Raw genomic sequence first — 18,354 nt, 5'->3', positions numbered from 1 at the left:
AACATGAAAAATTACCTGAAATATCAGCTAAGCAGGGAAATATTATCCTAATAAATGGGCATGCAAGTATGTGCCTGGTAAGTTATTTGATTAAACAGGAAGCTAGAATCCTATAGATATCCACAAATAAAGCCCCAAATCTAAATGACTGTATCGTTAGCTCATTTGTAAACTGTTCCAGATGTAAGATTTTGGCAGCTTTCCAGTAGGCTGGCTGCAGTCTGAGCTTTCCTGCATCCGCAGTGAGAACTGCAATGCCTGACTCTTCAAGGAAAAGCTCCACAAGGCTGATGACAAATTATATAAAGTAACAACCTGACTGCCTGGCAAAGAGAAATCCAAACAGATCCCCGGGCAAAGAATGCCCTTCTTCCTGGGGCTAAGCTACAGCCGTTTGACCTGGATGTGTGATCGATCTGCATTATGCATCACCCGGTGAAAGCCCCTCTGAGAAGATCATTTAGTGATCATATCAGGGACTCCACTGCTAGAGCCTTGGATGTTATCTGGAAAAACACGAGAGACAGACGACTGGCAGGTGAGAAGGACATTACATAAATATATTTTAAGATTCATGAGGGATCATAATCAATAATGCTAATTAGTAGTATCATTTGCATAATGTACTGATGTCGCCTCTAAGTATTCCTCCAGCCTTTTGTTTGTGTGTCATGTTACTTTGGTGCTATGCCTATGGTGGAACTGTGTGTGCTTCTCTAACTAAATGAGATAAACATCAGTTAAAAGAAAAGGAGCAATGAATTTTGGTCCAGTATTTTGGTGCAAACTCCTCATAGTAAAGTGTGCTGAAGCATTTTACTTTGCTGTTAAGTCAGACCCTGTGCTGTACTGCTGTGATGTGCTTCAGTGAGTTGTGTTACGGAGTGTTTTGAGCCAAGGAGTGTGTCAGTTGGAATATCTGGGCTGTGCACTGAGCAATTACTGGTATTTCCTCTGGCAAGGATTTCAGTGCTATGAGCTCCAAGTGAGTGTCAGATATGCCTGAGCTGGGCTTCTGAGATATAAATTACCAGCCAACTAGAGAGCTACAGTCCACATTTTTATTTTGACTTGCAAATACTCAAAAACTCGAGGCAAACCATAATAGAGAGCTAGAGAAGAAACCAATTTAACTCGCTTTATTTTCCACTTCTCTTATTACCTGTTAGATGAATGCTTTTCTTTCACCCTGCTGGGGTTGTTACTTTTATTTTGTGGCTTTTAGGGGTTTCAAAATGGGCAGCAGAAATGAACAGTGAGTGTGACTGCCAGAGGGATGACTTTGGTTTCTTTGTATACTTACAGTGGGGGCGGTTTATCGAAGGGGGAGGGAAGGAGGGAGGAGAAATGTGAATAATGATAAGATCAAGGATGAGATGACCTAGAGGCAGACTGTATGGCTCACTAATGTAAACTGAATTTTTACATCATGCTGCTGCACTTATGTTTTGGAGAAATAAGAGTAGCTAAGTGTATAACAGACATTTGGTTGCCCACTGATTCCAAAACTGATTACACTGGGTAATCAAGCAGTGAGTGACCATGGCCTATAAAGAAACACAGGACTAAAAACCTGCTTTGAATTAGACCTGTTCATAAAAATCTTGTTCTGCCCATTAGTGGTTGGATAAATTCTGTGCCTGTTCCCATAAATGACAAAGGACAGTGAGTTGCCTAGGCAGAGGAACTCAGCTTTACCACAGTTTTACAGTGAAACCTCATGGTCATAAGAGATGGAGGCATCACATTTGCTTTAGTGCTCAGTAGGTAGTCAGAAATATGGCAGTGCCATGAAAGCACTGGTCATTAACCTCTTTCCACAGCAAGCTGAACTGGACACGCAGGTCAATTCATCTCTCAAAAGTGTGTTATAAAACTGGACTTCTTTCGTAGCTTAATGACTGCAGGGCATGCAACAGCAGTCACAACACAGGTCCTGATGTTTGGGCCATTGCTGAAACTCCAGTGGAAGGAGCACCAAAAGGAAAGATATTCTGAGTAAAAAGGCATGGATGTTACACAAATCTATAAAAGGGAAGCTGGTGGGGCCGAATCAGCCTTTGTTTAATCTGTGTGTTGTCTGGTCAGCTGGACATTTGTTTACCCTGACATTCGTTTCCCTTCCACCTGCTAGAGATGTTTATGTGAATGCTTTGAAGTAAGCTTTTTAATTTATCATTAAGTTGGTATTTGCATCAACAGACTCTCAACAATACCTCTGGCCTGTGTCCACATAAGACAACTACTACCAACTGTCTTCTGTAAAATTGTTTTCTTCTCATCAGTTGACACTGGAAAGCATGTAAGGACATGTAATTTATACTTCTGTATGTGACCTACATATGAAAATGTGCAGATTTTATCAGGATATGAAGAGGCCTCGATAAATGTATATATTTAACCTTACGTATGATTATCAAATATTTGGGGGCTAAACAACTGCTAATTATATTTCTTGAGACTCTGTTACATTCCCAGAAACAAGGAATGAACGTGAACCCTTTAGCCTCTTTAGCTGCACTGATAAGGGTCAGCATGTTTTTACTCTACTTGGCAGCTGGTTATGAGCCATCACAGCTTTTATCAATACAAGGCTTAGATGTTAGAGGACCCTTAACAACAGTGACAGTTCCATTTTCCAGGTTGTGCTGGTGATGTAGGCTTTTCAGTCCACAAGTATATTTGGGCTGCTGTCAGTCAGAAAGTCAAAAAAATAATCAGGTAATAAGCAGTACAGTATGTAATTGGAGCAGATATCAGGTTATATTCCAGAAAATACTTTATGATTAACAGAGATTCAGGAAGAGAAACAAAACAGCAAGTTGTGTTGCTGTTCTGTTTGTTCTTTGGAATATCAGCAATTTAAACTGCTGACTACATAAAAATGGTCAAGAAGGGTCATGACACTGAAATAAAGAAATCCTCTTAGATCAGCAATTTGTGTTATCAGGACACGCCTTTTTAAAAGCACATTATTTGCAAAAGAAAGAAGAAAATGTGAAATATGCATTCTTCATCAGATATTCAAGAAAAAGTAAACAAAAAAATATTTTGCCTTTAAAACAAGCTTTTAGCCTACACACAGACATAGAAAATCATGCAATATAATTTAATATAATCATCAAGCAGGAAGTACTGTCTATGTCCTATGTTGGGAAAATATGGAAAATGTCTCTTCCACTAGCTAAGAATGGCTGGAGAAGTCTTTGGAGAGACCTTGTAGCAGCTTTCCACTACCTAAAGGAGACTTTACAAAAAAGCTGGAGAGGGACTTTTCACAGGGGCATGTGGTGATAGGGGGAATGGCACAGTAAAGGAATGCAAATGAATATGAGTATGAGTACAAGTATGAATATGAATATGAACATGAACTGCCCTCTTGGATCACCTCTGCATCCTCTCCTACACTGGCCACTGTGGAGCAGCATCCTCAGGTTGCTTTTAAACCCTAACACCAGGGCTAAATTACTACCTTTGCCATCTTCATCTTGTGGCAGAACAGCCCGTGATTCAGCCAACTGGGGCCAAGCACACTTTTGCTAAATATGGTATATTATTATAACATATTATGGTATATTGTTGTATAAATTTGGTCTATCATATAAATATGATATATATTTATAAAATACCTATCCTGAGGAGCAGTGAGTTGCAGCTCAGCATAGTCACATCATGTTCAAACTACTTTTGATGGCAGCACAGCTCATGGTTTTCTACTCTGTCTTTTCTCCTCTTTCTTAGTTTACATAGACAAAGAAAATCTTGATGCATGTTTATGGTCATATCTGGTGATCTTAAAATGTGGAAAATTAATCATTAAATGAATCACTGAACATTTTCAATTTCTGGGACATCAAAAAGACCCAGAAGAGATGGGAAACAATCTGGGGAAATGGAATGTTCATAGAATAAGGACAAAGGACAGAATGAAACTTCAATTGCCAGAGTCCCTAAAAGGGCAATATGAAAATTGTAACTTTTCCTGTTACTACCTTCCCAAGAAATAGATATATTTCCTTGGGAGTTCCCAGTTTATTCTCCTTACTAATGTCGGACCACATCCTCAGCTTGGAAGGGAACAACTTTCTGGTTTCTTCAGTGGACAAAATTCCCAGAAGAGACCAGGATTTTATGCACAAGAACAGCAGCAGTGCAGAACAAGCTTCCACAGAGCACAAAGCATCATTCTTAGCTCTGAGATGCACAGATTCTCAAAACATTGTAGACATTTCTCTTAGCGCTTCCATTGTTGTCTGAATTAACGTGACCCAATGTAGCATTTATCTGCATTGTACTAAGACCCATTATGTCCACCATATGACATGACTAAATATCCTGGCTTTTTCATAACCACCACCATTTTTTAGAAAACATGATCAGCCACTGAGTACAACTGATTACTCATATGCTTCTTTTAAATTAAGGGGGTTTTATGTGATGCAAAAGTTAAACTGTCTTCTGAAATATCTGGTATGAGAGACAAAAAAAAAGGATGTGTAGGTAGTCTGGTGAATTACTGCGAGTTATGCTGCAGTGGCTTAGTCATTGAAAGTCTAAGGAAAAACATTACTAATTTGGTCTCTTAAAAATAATCTTTCAGCTTTTCTATTTGAAATTGTATTGTTTATTTACCTACTTACCAGTTATCATTTACAATTATATACTTTTTTTCTAATTTAAAGTTCACTACAACTTCCCAATATTTTATTTATCCCAGAAATAAATTTATTTTGTATCTTTTAGCCCACTAAAACTAAAGTGGGCTTTTACCACCCTTGTTTTTCTTGATTTCATTTTCTGTTAATTGCCAAAGAAATGCAAAATTATTAATTTGCGAAGATCTGTTGCAGACCATTCTCATTAATCCTATTTTCTAGTATTTAAATCATTTGGAAAAATTCTATATGTCCTTGTAAGATATTGCTAAAGATGTAGAGCCACAGAGAGAACTCTGAGGTTACAGAAAAAATAATTCCATCAAACAATTAATTTTCATTTAGATTCCTTTTAGAAGACTATCAATCAGCTTTTATCTAGTTTTCATGGTTATAGTACAGGCTGTGTTATTTTTGAGTCTACTTATGAAGAAGTTCTTTGCAGGGCCCTTTGAGTAGACCTTTTATTCTTTAACTTATGATGGTTAGCTAGAATTATACCATTATTTAAGTTTTTCTTACTACTGGCCATATCAATCACTATGAGAATCTATGACACACTATCTGCTCTTGCTGATGTCTAATTTGTTCTTCATTATCAACATCCCTGTATTTCCACTGGATATATAATTCTCTTATTACAATGTTTTCTTTTATACTTTCCCCTTAACTTTGATGCCTTAAAACATGCTCGTTTACAGATTGCAAAATCTGTGAGTATATATACTTACTTATTCTTAAACAATTACAAGATATTGCTTATACTTTCAGGCATATATATAGCTATCTACAACAAGTAAAGGAACTAAAGAAAGGAATTTTTTATCCCTGGAAATTTTTTTAAGCTCCAAGTTAAGGTGAAGTGTTTTGCATTACATTTCAACTGTCTCCAAAATTTATACTCATGGAGAAGAGAAATTACTGCTCTAAGTGTTTGCTTTGTTCTGAGATTGAAGAAAGATTTATGGTGTGCGCAGGTGAAATAAGGCCTTAGAAAATGGATATGTTGCAGAACCCAAGACCACTTGATATATAGCTTCAGATATATCACTATTTGCCTCTATCAGCATTTTTAGGAAATTACTGACCCCCAATCTGGAGACAATATCCTACAGGTTTAGTGCTTTACTCAGGCTATTATATAAATATTAAAATTAGCCACTTACTATGAGGTAGAGTATGATGAAGTAATAACTTTATACATATTTGTAAATAGACTGTAATTTATGGAAAAGAAACAGGAAAAGAGTAAACAACAGTCATTTGATAATAAAAGAAGCTACATAAGGCATATGTTGCATATCCAGTGCAAAACATATTATTTATATATTGAAAAACATTATTTTGGTTGAATGGTTAAATATCTTTTTCATACTAAAGTTTCCTCCCTTTGAGAGTGCTCAAGAGCTTTGCTGTTATCCATGCAATTACTAAACAAACTTGTAGCGTAAGCATGTTTTTTGAGAAAATATCAGTTTCATTCTTGTGATTTATAATTCCTCACATCTTTCAAATTCAGATATCAAATACAATCAGAAATAATACATTTTATACACAGCATATGCTTGTCTAATTTTTGAAAATATTGCCACAACAAATTTCCAATAAGATATATAGAGTATTGTATGCCTTTTTCAGCATCAGTGTTTTTATCTGGGAAGGGCTTTAATTCATTTAAGGCAAAGTCCTTCAGTCAAAATGATCATTCAAAATGGCACTTGGAATTAAATGCATCACTAGGTTCTTATTCCATGTTCTGTTTCTTGATTTCTCACTCTCCATATGAAAATATGGAGAAGTGACAGAAAGATCATTGCTGCCTGTAGCATGAAAATGGTGTTGTTTATTTTAAGCTGCTGGAATGTCTTGCTTCCAATGCTCTCATGCTTCTAATTTTAAGTCTGATACCAATAGAGTTTGGAGTACTCATAGGGAAAAAAAATATGTGCATGCTTTCTCACCTTGTATATTTGTAATGGATATTTTCATATGACAGATCTAAATTGCACTGTTGGGGAACTGGACAACTGAGAAGGTTTTTTATGACTTTCTCATTTTCCTCCATTAATGAATTTTAAAAATTTATTTCATAGAGGTCCACCATCATTTCTGTAATAGGCTACAACAATGGTAGTTTTGTCCAAGTTTACAATAACACAGTATACTAAGCATATTATAAAAGTGGTTGCTACAAAATCCTTGCACATTCTAATTACAGTAGCTGTAGAGGATTATGGAAATACACCTTTTTTTCAGCATTCTGCTTTTTCCACAGTCAATGGACTGCCGCAATCAGCCAGCAACCCTATGTCCTGTCCTGTGCCTGAGATTTTAGGAATGTGCGTTAGAGGAATTCAGCCCCTGGATACTTTAGCAATTGGGAATTTTTAGAAATAACTTTGTTGTTTTTTTGGGGACTCCAAAATGATTCTTTAAAACATGAGTCAAGGAGGGAAGGAGCACACCCAGAGCAGTCCACAAAACATGTCCAAGAGGAACTGAGCAGTCGTGTTGCTGTGCAAACAGAGAATGAGCACCCAAATGTGAAAAATATCACTGTTCCATAAGGCAGCTGATGGACAGGAGGAAAAGGAAAAATACAATACACGTGGCAACCACCTGATAGATAACAGCTTCATCATTTATACTTTTCAGCATGCAAGGCCTGTATGTGGTACATGTTGTCAGATGGGGATTAAAAATGAGTGAGAAAGATGAAAATTATGGTCTTCTCTCTCCAGGCCCAGTTTCATAATTCATCATTGTGGACATTGTTAAACTCTAGTCTTAAATGCTGGATACCACAAGATAAGCAGCATTGTGGCTCTGCTAGAAGTCTGTCCTTAGGAGAGACAACCAATAGGAAGCCTATTCTTCTCCTGCTCTTTGAACATTCATGTGCACTTCCCAAAAGCGGGGGCTCACAGTCCCTAGACGTGGCTCCCCAGACTGTATATTCTTTCAGCACTAAGCAGGCATTTTGCACATCTGAAAGATCACTATATATTTGAAACATTCCTAAAAACTGCTGAAAGCACCGAACTGCTTTGCATCTGATTGTTTGAAAGGAGCCTTGCTCACAAAATATTTCAACTGGTACAGTTCTACTAACATCTGGACATCTTTCTTACGTCAGAGGTGGATGATGAGATCCAGATGCTATGACTTACTGATGTTTTCATTAACTTCTTAGCAGTTTTGTCTTTGTTTTGTTTACCAACTGAAACTTCTTAACTCCAACTCACATATATGAGTGTTACTGGGGAGATCGGGGAGATCATGGAGAAGAGCTGGAAAGGAAGGGGGCAGTCAGAGAAATTAAATTAGTCTTTGGCCTAGATCCAAAATAACTACTTTCTCTTATTACAATGGTCTGTTCCAGGATATGCTGTCTGTAGGAAGGTCAGCCCCAGATGATAGGAAACATTTCACTGAACTGCTATTTTCAGTAAAAATGAGATATATGATTTGCTAATTATGTTCTAATTTAAGAGTAAACATGTTAAGCTATGAAGACAACAGGAAATGAGGATGTAAGATAATATGAATGGCAACATCATGAACTTTGCATTTATAATCATGCCTAAACCTAATTGCCATATAGGGAATATTTATTACTCTGAGGGAATATCATTATTGCAACAGGCACAGGAGAGCTCATAGTTTTATTGTAGGCTGCACATTAGGAACTAGCTGAATAATTCTTTTAAGGAAGATGTTGGCAATAAACAGAGTAAAAAAAAAAAATCCAAACTAAAAAAATAAACAAACAAAACCCCAAAACAAACAAACAAAAACAAACAAACGAACAAAAAAACCATAAAATATATCCAAGCAGCTGTATTGTATCTCTGTGGCAATAACTTTTTTAATATTTGCTAATTTTATATGATAGAATTGCATTTACAAGAATTTCAACCCATTCCAAAGGCTAGTTCCTTCAGCTTTTTCCCCCTGAAAATAGCGCTGCAGGACAGCTTTCCTTGCATTGTACATCCCATTAAGAGGTTGAAGCGGATTTTCAAAAACTGACTAAACTTGTATTTTGCATTTTATGTAGCTATGCAGTTAAAATTGTGAAGGGGGGGTTATAGAGAGAGAAACACCACAACACACTGATTGACTGACTGATCAATACTCTTATTCGCTGAACGTAGCAGCATCCTTAGCATTGTGAAAGAAATCGATATCAAGAGAGTCCTGTTTTGGAGAGATTATAATCTGTAAAACAACCACTGTCAGTGTTCAGTAGGAAGAGATAAATTCAGAAGCCATATGAGTATATATCATGGTACCCAAAAAAATGCAGCATCCACTCAGACCAGCACAGGTAGAGCACTTATCAATCCACCGAGCTTCCTCCTGCAGTGCCATGTTTAGCAGCTTGCAGGGACCCAGAGGAGGCTGAGGCTCTGTGGAGAAATAGAGGATAATAAAAATGAGCCAAATTATCCCAGTGCAGGAAGTATCTCCCTGTACTAGAGGTTGCTCATTTGTATCAGTATTTCCAGACTCTGAGAAGGTCAATTAGCAGTACAGTTTATTTTTGGAGTTGTGGATGTGTTTGTCTGAGGGTTCACATATCTGTGTTAATCTTATAGAGACGTAGCTAATAAAAATAGTAGGAGAGAAACGTTTAGGCAGATTCTACTTCCAAGTGGTAAATTAAACATACCAAAAAGAATGCATAAAATAAATGCCCAGTTAGTCAGTTAGTTGGGCAGCAGAAAAAACACAAGAGTAGCACAAGGGGGTGGTAAGATACAAGAAGCAATTTTCAATGTAATATGTTAAAAACCTGTGACCAGTTGTGCAAAGATGTTACAAGGTAAGATCTTGTGACTTCACTGTACTTCGCTCCCCATCTCTCATGTGATTTAACTTTAGTTGCATCTTTGATTTGTCATGTTCTCTTATGTGAGAATAGAATAGAGTCCATCCAGGACTGTAGCTTTTGGATTATACTCTAGTATAAATTAGAGTGGCTTATATTTTGCAGTTTCTGGCAAGTAGGGATGAGAGTTTGGCACATTTTTCAGAGAGAACTTCCTCAACAGAAACTGGTTGCTGAAAAGGCATAAGGACAAAGGAAAATCTGCATTCTGCTTTTCTCTTGTGCTTTCAGTTTTTGAGGTCTCTCTTGTATACTGATACAACTTTATCTGGCAGAGAGATAAGCAGAACCAACACAAGACTGTTCAGCTTTAGATGAATTGTCTTTTTCTCACTGTTGATGCTCCAAAGAGCTCTTAGTCTCTATTCTGTTCAAATTTCACAGCATCCTTTCAGAGTTTCTGCCATGTTACTCTTGCCATCTGATGATAAAGTTCTGTTTTGGCAGCCATCCTGCAGTAACAAAGTACTTGCCTTCTGAGCTGAAGGAACAACTGGCCTGCCTTGGTGAGCCACGGACAAGAAGGGTTATGAGTGTAACTTTGCCTGTCACTGTCAGTCACAGCAGAAAATCTCAAGGCATTAAACTGGCTTTAGTCTATAATACTGAGGAAAATGGCAATTGTGTTGTCTTATATAGACTTTATATATGATTAAATGTACAAGATGTTCTTTTTTGATTTTAATTCATTCATTAATCTTATCTCCAAGGCAGCTATCTGTGAAATATATAAAAGAAAAGAGTGTGCCTTCAAAAGGCAAAGTAAGCAGTTTACTTCCATCCATGATTTTGCATAACATGTCTTCTTATCTGCACTTGTGCTTTGCAATGTCATTTGCACATCTTTGCAGTCAGTGTTCAGAGTTGAGGGGGACAGAGACACGACAGTGAAGTGTTCCCGGAAGGCTGGTGCAAAAGAATCCTGGCCTCAATCTTGTATTTACTCTCCATATCTGCTACTTGTCAAGACATCCCTATTTTGCCTTCAATCAGGTACACAGCTTCCTTCTGTGTTGTGTTTCCCTTGATATACTAGCTCTTTACTGTGCCTACTTCTGTTCATCCTGAACACTTTCATTTACAGATGTGACATGCATCTGCCGTGACATTTCTGCTGATAAGTAGTCCAGTAAATATTTCTTTTTGTTTTGTTGAACCCTACACAGAGATGAAATTCAGGGAGCACTGCCATACACAACCACATACTAAAATGATGAGAAAGCATAAAGTTTTTCTATGCAAATGAAACCAACTTTCCTGACCAGCCTAATTAAGAGAGGACTTGTTTTACCCGCAGTTAATTTGTTAAGAAGTGTGTTCAATAATTTGAGGGGGGGATATAAATTTGAGTGATCTTGCTGTAAGAAAGAGAGTTCAGATTAAAATGGAAGTGTGGCAGGTTTCAAAAACCTAAGAAATCTCAGATAATAATTTTGAGGACAGTTGCAGAAGTCAAGCAGCACGCTTATTTTGTCTCCTGCTGCTTTTAACTGATGACACAGTGACAGAATTTCATGTAATAGATCTGAAGAAGAAAAACTCTTACATTTTTCCTAATATGAAAAGGTGTTGTCTAAAAATCTATAATTGTGCAGAACCAAGAGAAACAGGATTCCAATCAGACATATATGTTGATGAATTTGTTTGTTTTTCTGCTGCAAGAATGTGCTGAATGGACATATTTGCAATTCCAGCCTTTGATATAAAAGTGCTGACCATATTCTTTTGCACACCACATATTTTAGAAGCTTAAGAATCTAATGAGGTTTACAGAATTGATAAAATCCTGATATTCAATCTTGTAGGCAGATTTAGAGGGGTTTTTCACAGTTGTATCAACAAAGAAAAGGAGGATAATGTTTTCATAATTTTTTTCAATCTAGTAGATATTAGTACATACAGCATATACATAAATAAATATATGTATGACTCTTGCTATGTTGATTTGGCTTTTGGACTTCTACAACCAGGTGAAGTGAATAAGATAAATTCTCAAGCAAAAATAACCCCATAGTCAGAATTGTTAAGGTTCTCTACTAGTGCTTCTTCCTTGCCTTTAGGTCTAATTTCAGGGCCAGTCCAGAGTTCCCCAAGTTGCTGGTCAGTTGTGAGTTCATCTTTTTGCATCTCAAATTGTATGGAATAGCCATACTTCCTTTTCTAAGGCCAAAAAGACTATTATGATCAACAGCTCTAACTCTCTACATTATAAATCCCATAAAATGTCACAAAGTAACATGCACATATTTGAGAAATCTATGTATTTTGTTTTAACTTAAGAGTTCAGATATCTATTTCCTGAATTTTCATACTCTAGTAATAACTTCTGTAATTTGATTTTGAGTCTTTTGTTCATTGGAAGATGAAATTATCTGTGGTCTGTTAGGACCCTCAAGCAAGCACTCAGATATTTCAAGTGGGAGGGAAAATCACTGCACAAATATTTATCACTGGCATCAGCACAAGTATTATAGAAACATAGATTCCTTGGCTTATTTCCTAGCCATGGCAGCTTTTAAGAGAACTTTAAGCCACTCTTCAGTTTGAGTCTGTTCTTTGGAAGTACTTGATAAAATCTGTTCCATTTCTTATGGGCATATGTTTTCATCTGTAGGCTTTAAGGGTTTGGCCTGCAACCTGACATAGTAAAATATTACATATGTCCACTTTGTATCATTTCAAAAGAAACCTCCCTCTGTATCTCTTAGAAGTGTAGTAGTACGGTGAAGAATATACACAGTTATGTTCCATGTTATTTTAACCTTACTGAAGCTGACTAGTGTATATCTATGGTATAATCATCTGGAGATTTTTTTCTTCAACTGGATATGAAAAGTTAAAACAGTGGACACTCAGTGAAAGTGAAAAAAATTAGATATTAGATTCAAAATGAAACATCTCAATTTGTTGATCAAATAGTAGATATGGCTAACTTGAATTTAACTTTAAAAGTTTTGTCAGTTACCCATAATAGGCTATTTGATGTGAAACAATAAAATTAAATTATCTTAAATAGAAATACTTTTTCATTTCAGAATATTTAAATAGCTTATGTCTTCCTAGGAGCAAAGAATTTTGCTGATGTGAAAGGAGCAATAACTTCACTGAGGAAAGAATGTAGTCCAACAGAAGAATATGAGCAAATTGAAGATAGGTATTTTGATGAGATTTCAAAGATCAATAAAAGGATAGTCCACATTTCTCAATCTTTCCAACTACCATGAGAAGTAGAAATAATTCAGCAAACCTAAGTAGAAATGCTTTTAACTTGTAACCTTACACTTTACTGCCATTGCAGCATTTATGAGTGACCATAAAACCTAATTCCTTTCCCAATATCCCACTATCTGAATTCCTATATTGTTCAATCATCCACCAGATCTAAGTGTTTAAGAACAGAAATGACAAACTCATCCTTTTATTTTTTCTTGTCAGACTGCAAAAAGCAAAACCAATAGTTAAGAAACTTGGTTTACTTCTTTGATGAGTCCATATTCTTCATCCATGTTTTAATTAGTACTATTTATAATACTTCTTTTGCTCATAAGACATCTTATATTGTAATGTCACTGGGGTTAGCATTTTCAGACAGCCCATTTGAAAGCTGAAACCAGTAGTTTCTGATCCCTGAGCCCGCCACTGCTTTTAATAAGTTCTAGTGAAGCTGTTAGGAATTAAAGGTCATTACAGCTTTGTGTATATTTGGGCTATTTGGCAAAATTAACTTGCCATGGTGGCCTGATGGGTAATGATGAGCACATCTGGTTCCATTTCTTTGGAGCTACCACAGCAAGATGTAATTTCAAACATGAGGTTTCAGTATCTACCACCTGGGGAAATCTTCACAGTGCTTTAACTCTTCTGTGTCCACTTTAAGATCATTAACTCTGGTTCTTCTTTGTCTTCAGTGTATCATACCATTTAATTCCCAACATTATAGTGTTCTGACAGGGGCCAATTCACAATATTAAGTACAAAATTGTTCATGACAAGGATGGACAACACCATATGTTCATGCAATTCCTGGAACAGGTGCTGAGCACGATCTAACATATTTACATCTCTCCATGCAGTGCTGTAGGTGAAGTTTTGCTTGAGGACAGAGGGTTCATATCAATGAGCAAACCTTACATTTTTTTCTACATATTTTATAATGTTTAATGTGTTGCAAGAAAGAGATAAGAATTAGACGAACAGGAAAATTCATATTTTAAAAGTAAGAATATTTAAACAAATTATCTAAATAAAAACATCAGAAACAATGATTGTTATACATTTTTAAGACAGTTCAGTAAAAATGCCAACTCCAGTATGACAAAAGGCATAGCAAAAAAAACCCCACAGATTACTATAGTACAGTTTCGTAGTGCTTAAAAATACATGGAATTACCTGTATTACAAAATGGTGTCACATTTAAAATACTATTGAAATCTACTGTTCTGTACATCTTTATTGTATTCTGTACTTCTTTATTATTTTGTTGTTATTTGTTTTCTGGTCACAGATCTTCAAATTAATGGACTTGAATGGAAATGAGGAGCAACACAGATGTTTGGTTACACGTAGGAGTAAACCAGAATTTCCATTGACATTTTCCTGTATTCTCAAAACAGATAAGGTTAGAATGCACAGCTGCCTTTTTTACCATTAACACTTACTAGAAAGCATGAGAAATAATAAAATATTATTCAGAAGTATGGGAGGAAAATGTAAAAAACAGGAATAGTTTCATGGGACCAAAATTAATTTATAGCAGTTCTTGAAAAACAGACTGCAGTTTGTACCCAGCAACTGGGGGCTTTTTATCTTTTGTTTCAATTATTCACATACTTCTAAATCACCATGAGAGCTGGGGAGTGGGACCATTCTTCCCCTGGACATTTACCAACACGACTGAAGTGTCCACATGGATTTCTTCTCTGTCTCTTCCCATTTGTGTGAATACTGGTGTGTAATGAAATTAAACACAAGACCATAACAGGCACTTGGTCTTAAAGTAGAAAGCAAGTAGGGGGATCATCATCAAAAATCCCATAAAACTATATTTGACTTCAGATTTTTAGTTACCACCAACCACCTGACTGCTCCTGAGATGTGGCAAAAAAATGGTGCTTCTAGCTGAAAAGTGTTTTTTGAAGAAAGCTAGAACAACAGAAAACTGATAACTTGTAGAAAAATAGGAAATGGAAATAAAATTCCTACATTGAGACTGAATCTCATCTGCCTGAGACATACTCCCCCCTTTGCCTAGCACTTTTCAACAAGTTTCTCATGAAGCATTTGCAACCTCTCCAAAATATTACAGGCTCAGAGGAATTTGTTTGTCATTCTGAAAACACTGCTTGTGACTGGTACAAATAAATCAGTCTACCAGAACTAACTTATAATGAGAAAAAAATCACATTTTCCCCCTCCCTCGATGTTTAGTTTGTTTACTAGATGAATTTGTTCTACTTAAAAGCCTAATACATTACATGAAAGTACTTATTTTATGGATACAGAATAAGTAGTGTTTGGAACTGGTGAATCTGGGTAAACAGGAAATAAATCTTTTCATTAGCAAGACACCAATTTCAATCATATTTGAATTTTCTTCAGCATTAAGAAATTCTTAATATATTTCACAGTTTGACTGAAGTTGGGAGCTCCAAATGATCCAAGATATTGTGCTGGATATTGCAAAGAAGTTCTACTCCAATATATTTTTCCTTTTCTCACAATCTCAGTTCAGAGCACGCTACATATCCTACTGTGGCTGAACTGGTTTTCTCATCAAAGAGAAAATTGTTAATTTTAATGGAGTTACAACAAATATTTAGTAGCAAAGTGAGAATAACACTAGAAGAAACCCACAATATATGATAAATTTCTCTTGTTCAGAATCAATACAGAAAGTCCTTTCATGTTGGAAACCTCATGTATACTTCTGCTGCCACTCCAGAACTCTACATATGTACACAGAAATAACAATTCCAATTTTGAAATGCAGCTGCCCAAGAAAACACAAAGAAGAAAAATCTGCACATCTAGCAATTTTGGCCTTCTAAAGCAAACATTGAGACCATCCTTTCCAGAAAAGTGTAATTGCAAATGCCATGCTGTTCATGTAGGACAACAGGATCTTTCCTAATGCTTTCCCTGCAGCATGCATATGTAGTGATGTCATCTCATAAGAATTCCCCTGGCTGGATCAGCTCCTGGTGGAGGTGTGCAGGAGTACAGCAGTCACTCTAGAGAGCTCACCATCTCACGTAAGGGTAGAGGAAATTTTGTAATTCTTATCTATAACTCCATCCTTTAGTAACTGTCAGTTACACAAATTAATTCAAATGCATTTTTGACGTGATGTATGTATTTGTGTGCATGATGGTAAAACGATTCAAACTTTATTTTCCCTCGCATTTGAGCCCTTTTAACAGTGCCTTGGTAATACTCTGATCCTTTGAAGTCCCTTTAAATTCAACATGTTGATACAAATAGAAATTGAACTCCATGCAGCTTTAGAAACCATCCTTCTCTGTGCTCAAGGTGAGGAGGAGCACTGTACCATAGCGGTGGCAGTGGCTGGAGGCATGCTGCTGATCACAGCTTTTTAAACAGAGTAGCTCCTTTTAAGAAGCAAATAAAACTGCTGAACCTTCGCAGCTTGTCACAGATGCGCTCAGCTGGCAGCAAGTATGCCTCAGGCTTACCTTATTCCTCTCCCTGTGGGGCCAGGCTAATGAAACTCTGATCTCTTTGCCTATAAGTAGGCAAACATGAAGGCAGGGTTTCTGCTTTTTTCTCCACAAACTCAGTGTGAGTAGATGGGTTTACCACTGAATTTCTTGGACACAAGTGAATGTATCCACAATACACTGGGTATGAGAAATTAAAGATGGGAAATAGTCACGCATTAAAAAAATACAGCAGAGTTCAAAATCAAGTTTTGTACTCAATATGCAATTCCATTGTGTGACAACACAATAGACTTCCAGGAGAATCAGAATCTGATTTCTGAGTTGTAATTTTCTATATAAGTTTGCCACTTGTACCTTAATTTTATCTGGAAGCATGTTTTAAATATTACTGTACTGTTAATTAAATTGTAATAAATTGAAATGTCACTATAGATTAAAAAAAAAGGAATAAACTGTGCTAAGACACACCTATTAGGCAGATAGTTTTGTAAATAAAGGTAAAATAGGAAATTAAATAGAGAAGCTCAAAATGGCATGCACAAGAACACAAGACAGAAACAAAAATGATGCAGCATTGACATTCACTGGAGGAGAATGAAAGGAGCTTGCTATTTAACTTAGTAGTTTCTGTACAACCTTGTGAAACAGCAATAAAACTGAGAATCTAAGTAATCCAGTTATTTCAGCAACAACTAGTAAACTAGACAAACAGCAATGTGGATGAATCTCATTTTACCTGTCTTTGGCATAACTTTTTAGAGATTCTTAGCGGCTGCTACAGTAAATAGCACTCCTAGAGAATGACCTCTAAGGCTCTGCAAGCCTCTTTAAAATTCTGAACTTTAAAATCAGTAGGATTTAGGCACTCTGTCTTCAAAAAGCATTTTGTATGTATGTCAGGACTGTCATGAATGAGAGACACTGTGTGTGGCCATATAGGTCTCATTAAATCCTGTAACTAGGTGGGCTAACTACACGCAATATAGTATACTGATAGGCATAATAGGAGTAAAGAGGACCCACTTGACTTATGCAAATAAGACATCATAAGTTTATTCAGCCATCTGTTCTGATTTCCCAGTATGCTAGAAACTACATTTCACTTTGGTAGCCTTTAGTTTTCTGTAAAAATTACTCTGAATGATTCTGACTCATTCTGAAGAATGAATTCTTTCTTTCCCCACCTGAGTTCACTCCTTACAGATAAGCAAATATCAGCTCATCTAACAGGCATTACATCTGTTCTTCTCACCATTCATACTCTTTAAATATCATCAAGCAGTCATACCAGCTGTTTACAAAGGTATCCCACTTATAAGTGACATGAGTGCTTTATAGCTCTGTATTTACAAGATATCAAAGTGGTTTCTTAGAGAGTAGTGCAATTTCCCTCCTGCTCTAGGCACATAAAATCAGTGAACCTAATAAACTAGAAAAGCCTCATTAATGGAAGAAACTGTCCTTTGTGAGTGAGCAGCAGAAGTCAGCAGATCAAAGGTGCCCCACTTCCTTCAGTAGTGCCTGCACATCTGTTTTTGTTATATCAAATATGTGACTAAGCTTACTGGTAGACAACAACAAAGCTTTTTGCTATTACTGTTTTTCTAATATATGCTGACTTCAGTTTTCAACCCATCTTTTTCTAAAAATACTTAAATATTTTAGCATGAACTTATGAATCTGATTGATATAAGTGTCTAACTTTATCTGGGGTGTTAGGAGAGATGGGATGCTCCTCATCTGTCTCATGTAAATAAAAAGACTAGACAGCACTGTGCTAGAGTTAAGTTTCCTTCAAAATAACACTGGAAGCTGGTATTTTTTTGCAGCTGTATCCAGCCAAACAACCCTAGGACTGGATCTGCTATTCTATCAGTAGGTGTGTTCTCACTTTTGAAAAAGAGACAGAAATCATAAAGAATGGTATAACTTTTGTGTAGTTTAAGAAAATCTAAATAAAATAATTTCATAAAAATGTATTTAACTGGGACCAAATTTGAAGAGCTAAGTATTCCTTGGCAAAAATCTCATTGACTTCCTTTTTTTTTTTTTTATTTTTTAATATGAGAGAACCTGTTTAAATACTGAAATGTTTTCAAAACATAATGTTCTTTAACAGTAATC

At 36.3% G+C, this 18,354-nt stretch overlaps 1 protein-coding gene across 4 annotated transcripts in view; it reads left to right on the top strand.

Moving 5' to 3' along the window:
• Positions 1-18,354, top strand: part of DLC1 (DLC1 Rho GTPase activating protein) — a 261,325-nt gene that overhangs the window by 159,554 nt on the left and 83,417 nt on the right. The window contains exon 1 of one of the 4 annotated variants that reach the window (XM_027635752.1): positions 231-538. The exons of the other annotated variants lie outside the window; for them this stretch is intronic. Within the exon in view, the coding sequence (XP_027491553.1) occupies positions 424-538 (115 nt within the window). The 5' untranslated portion in view covers positions 231-423. Of the gene's footprint in view, positions 1-230; positions 539-18,354 lie in introns of those variants that run through there. 4 annotated transcript variants of the gene reach the window in all.

Source organism: Corapipo altera, unplaced genomic scaffold, assembly GCF_003945725.1.
Source record: "Corapipo altera isolate COAL_440 unplaced genomic scaffold, ASM394572v1 22b, whole genome shotgun sequence".
NCBI classification, from domain to species: domain Eukaryota; kingdom Metazoa; phylum Chordata; class Aves; order Passeriformes; family Pipridae; genus Corapipo; species Corapipo altera.
This window is presented reverse-complemented; position numbering and strand designations above follow the sequence as displayed.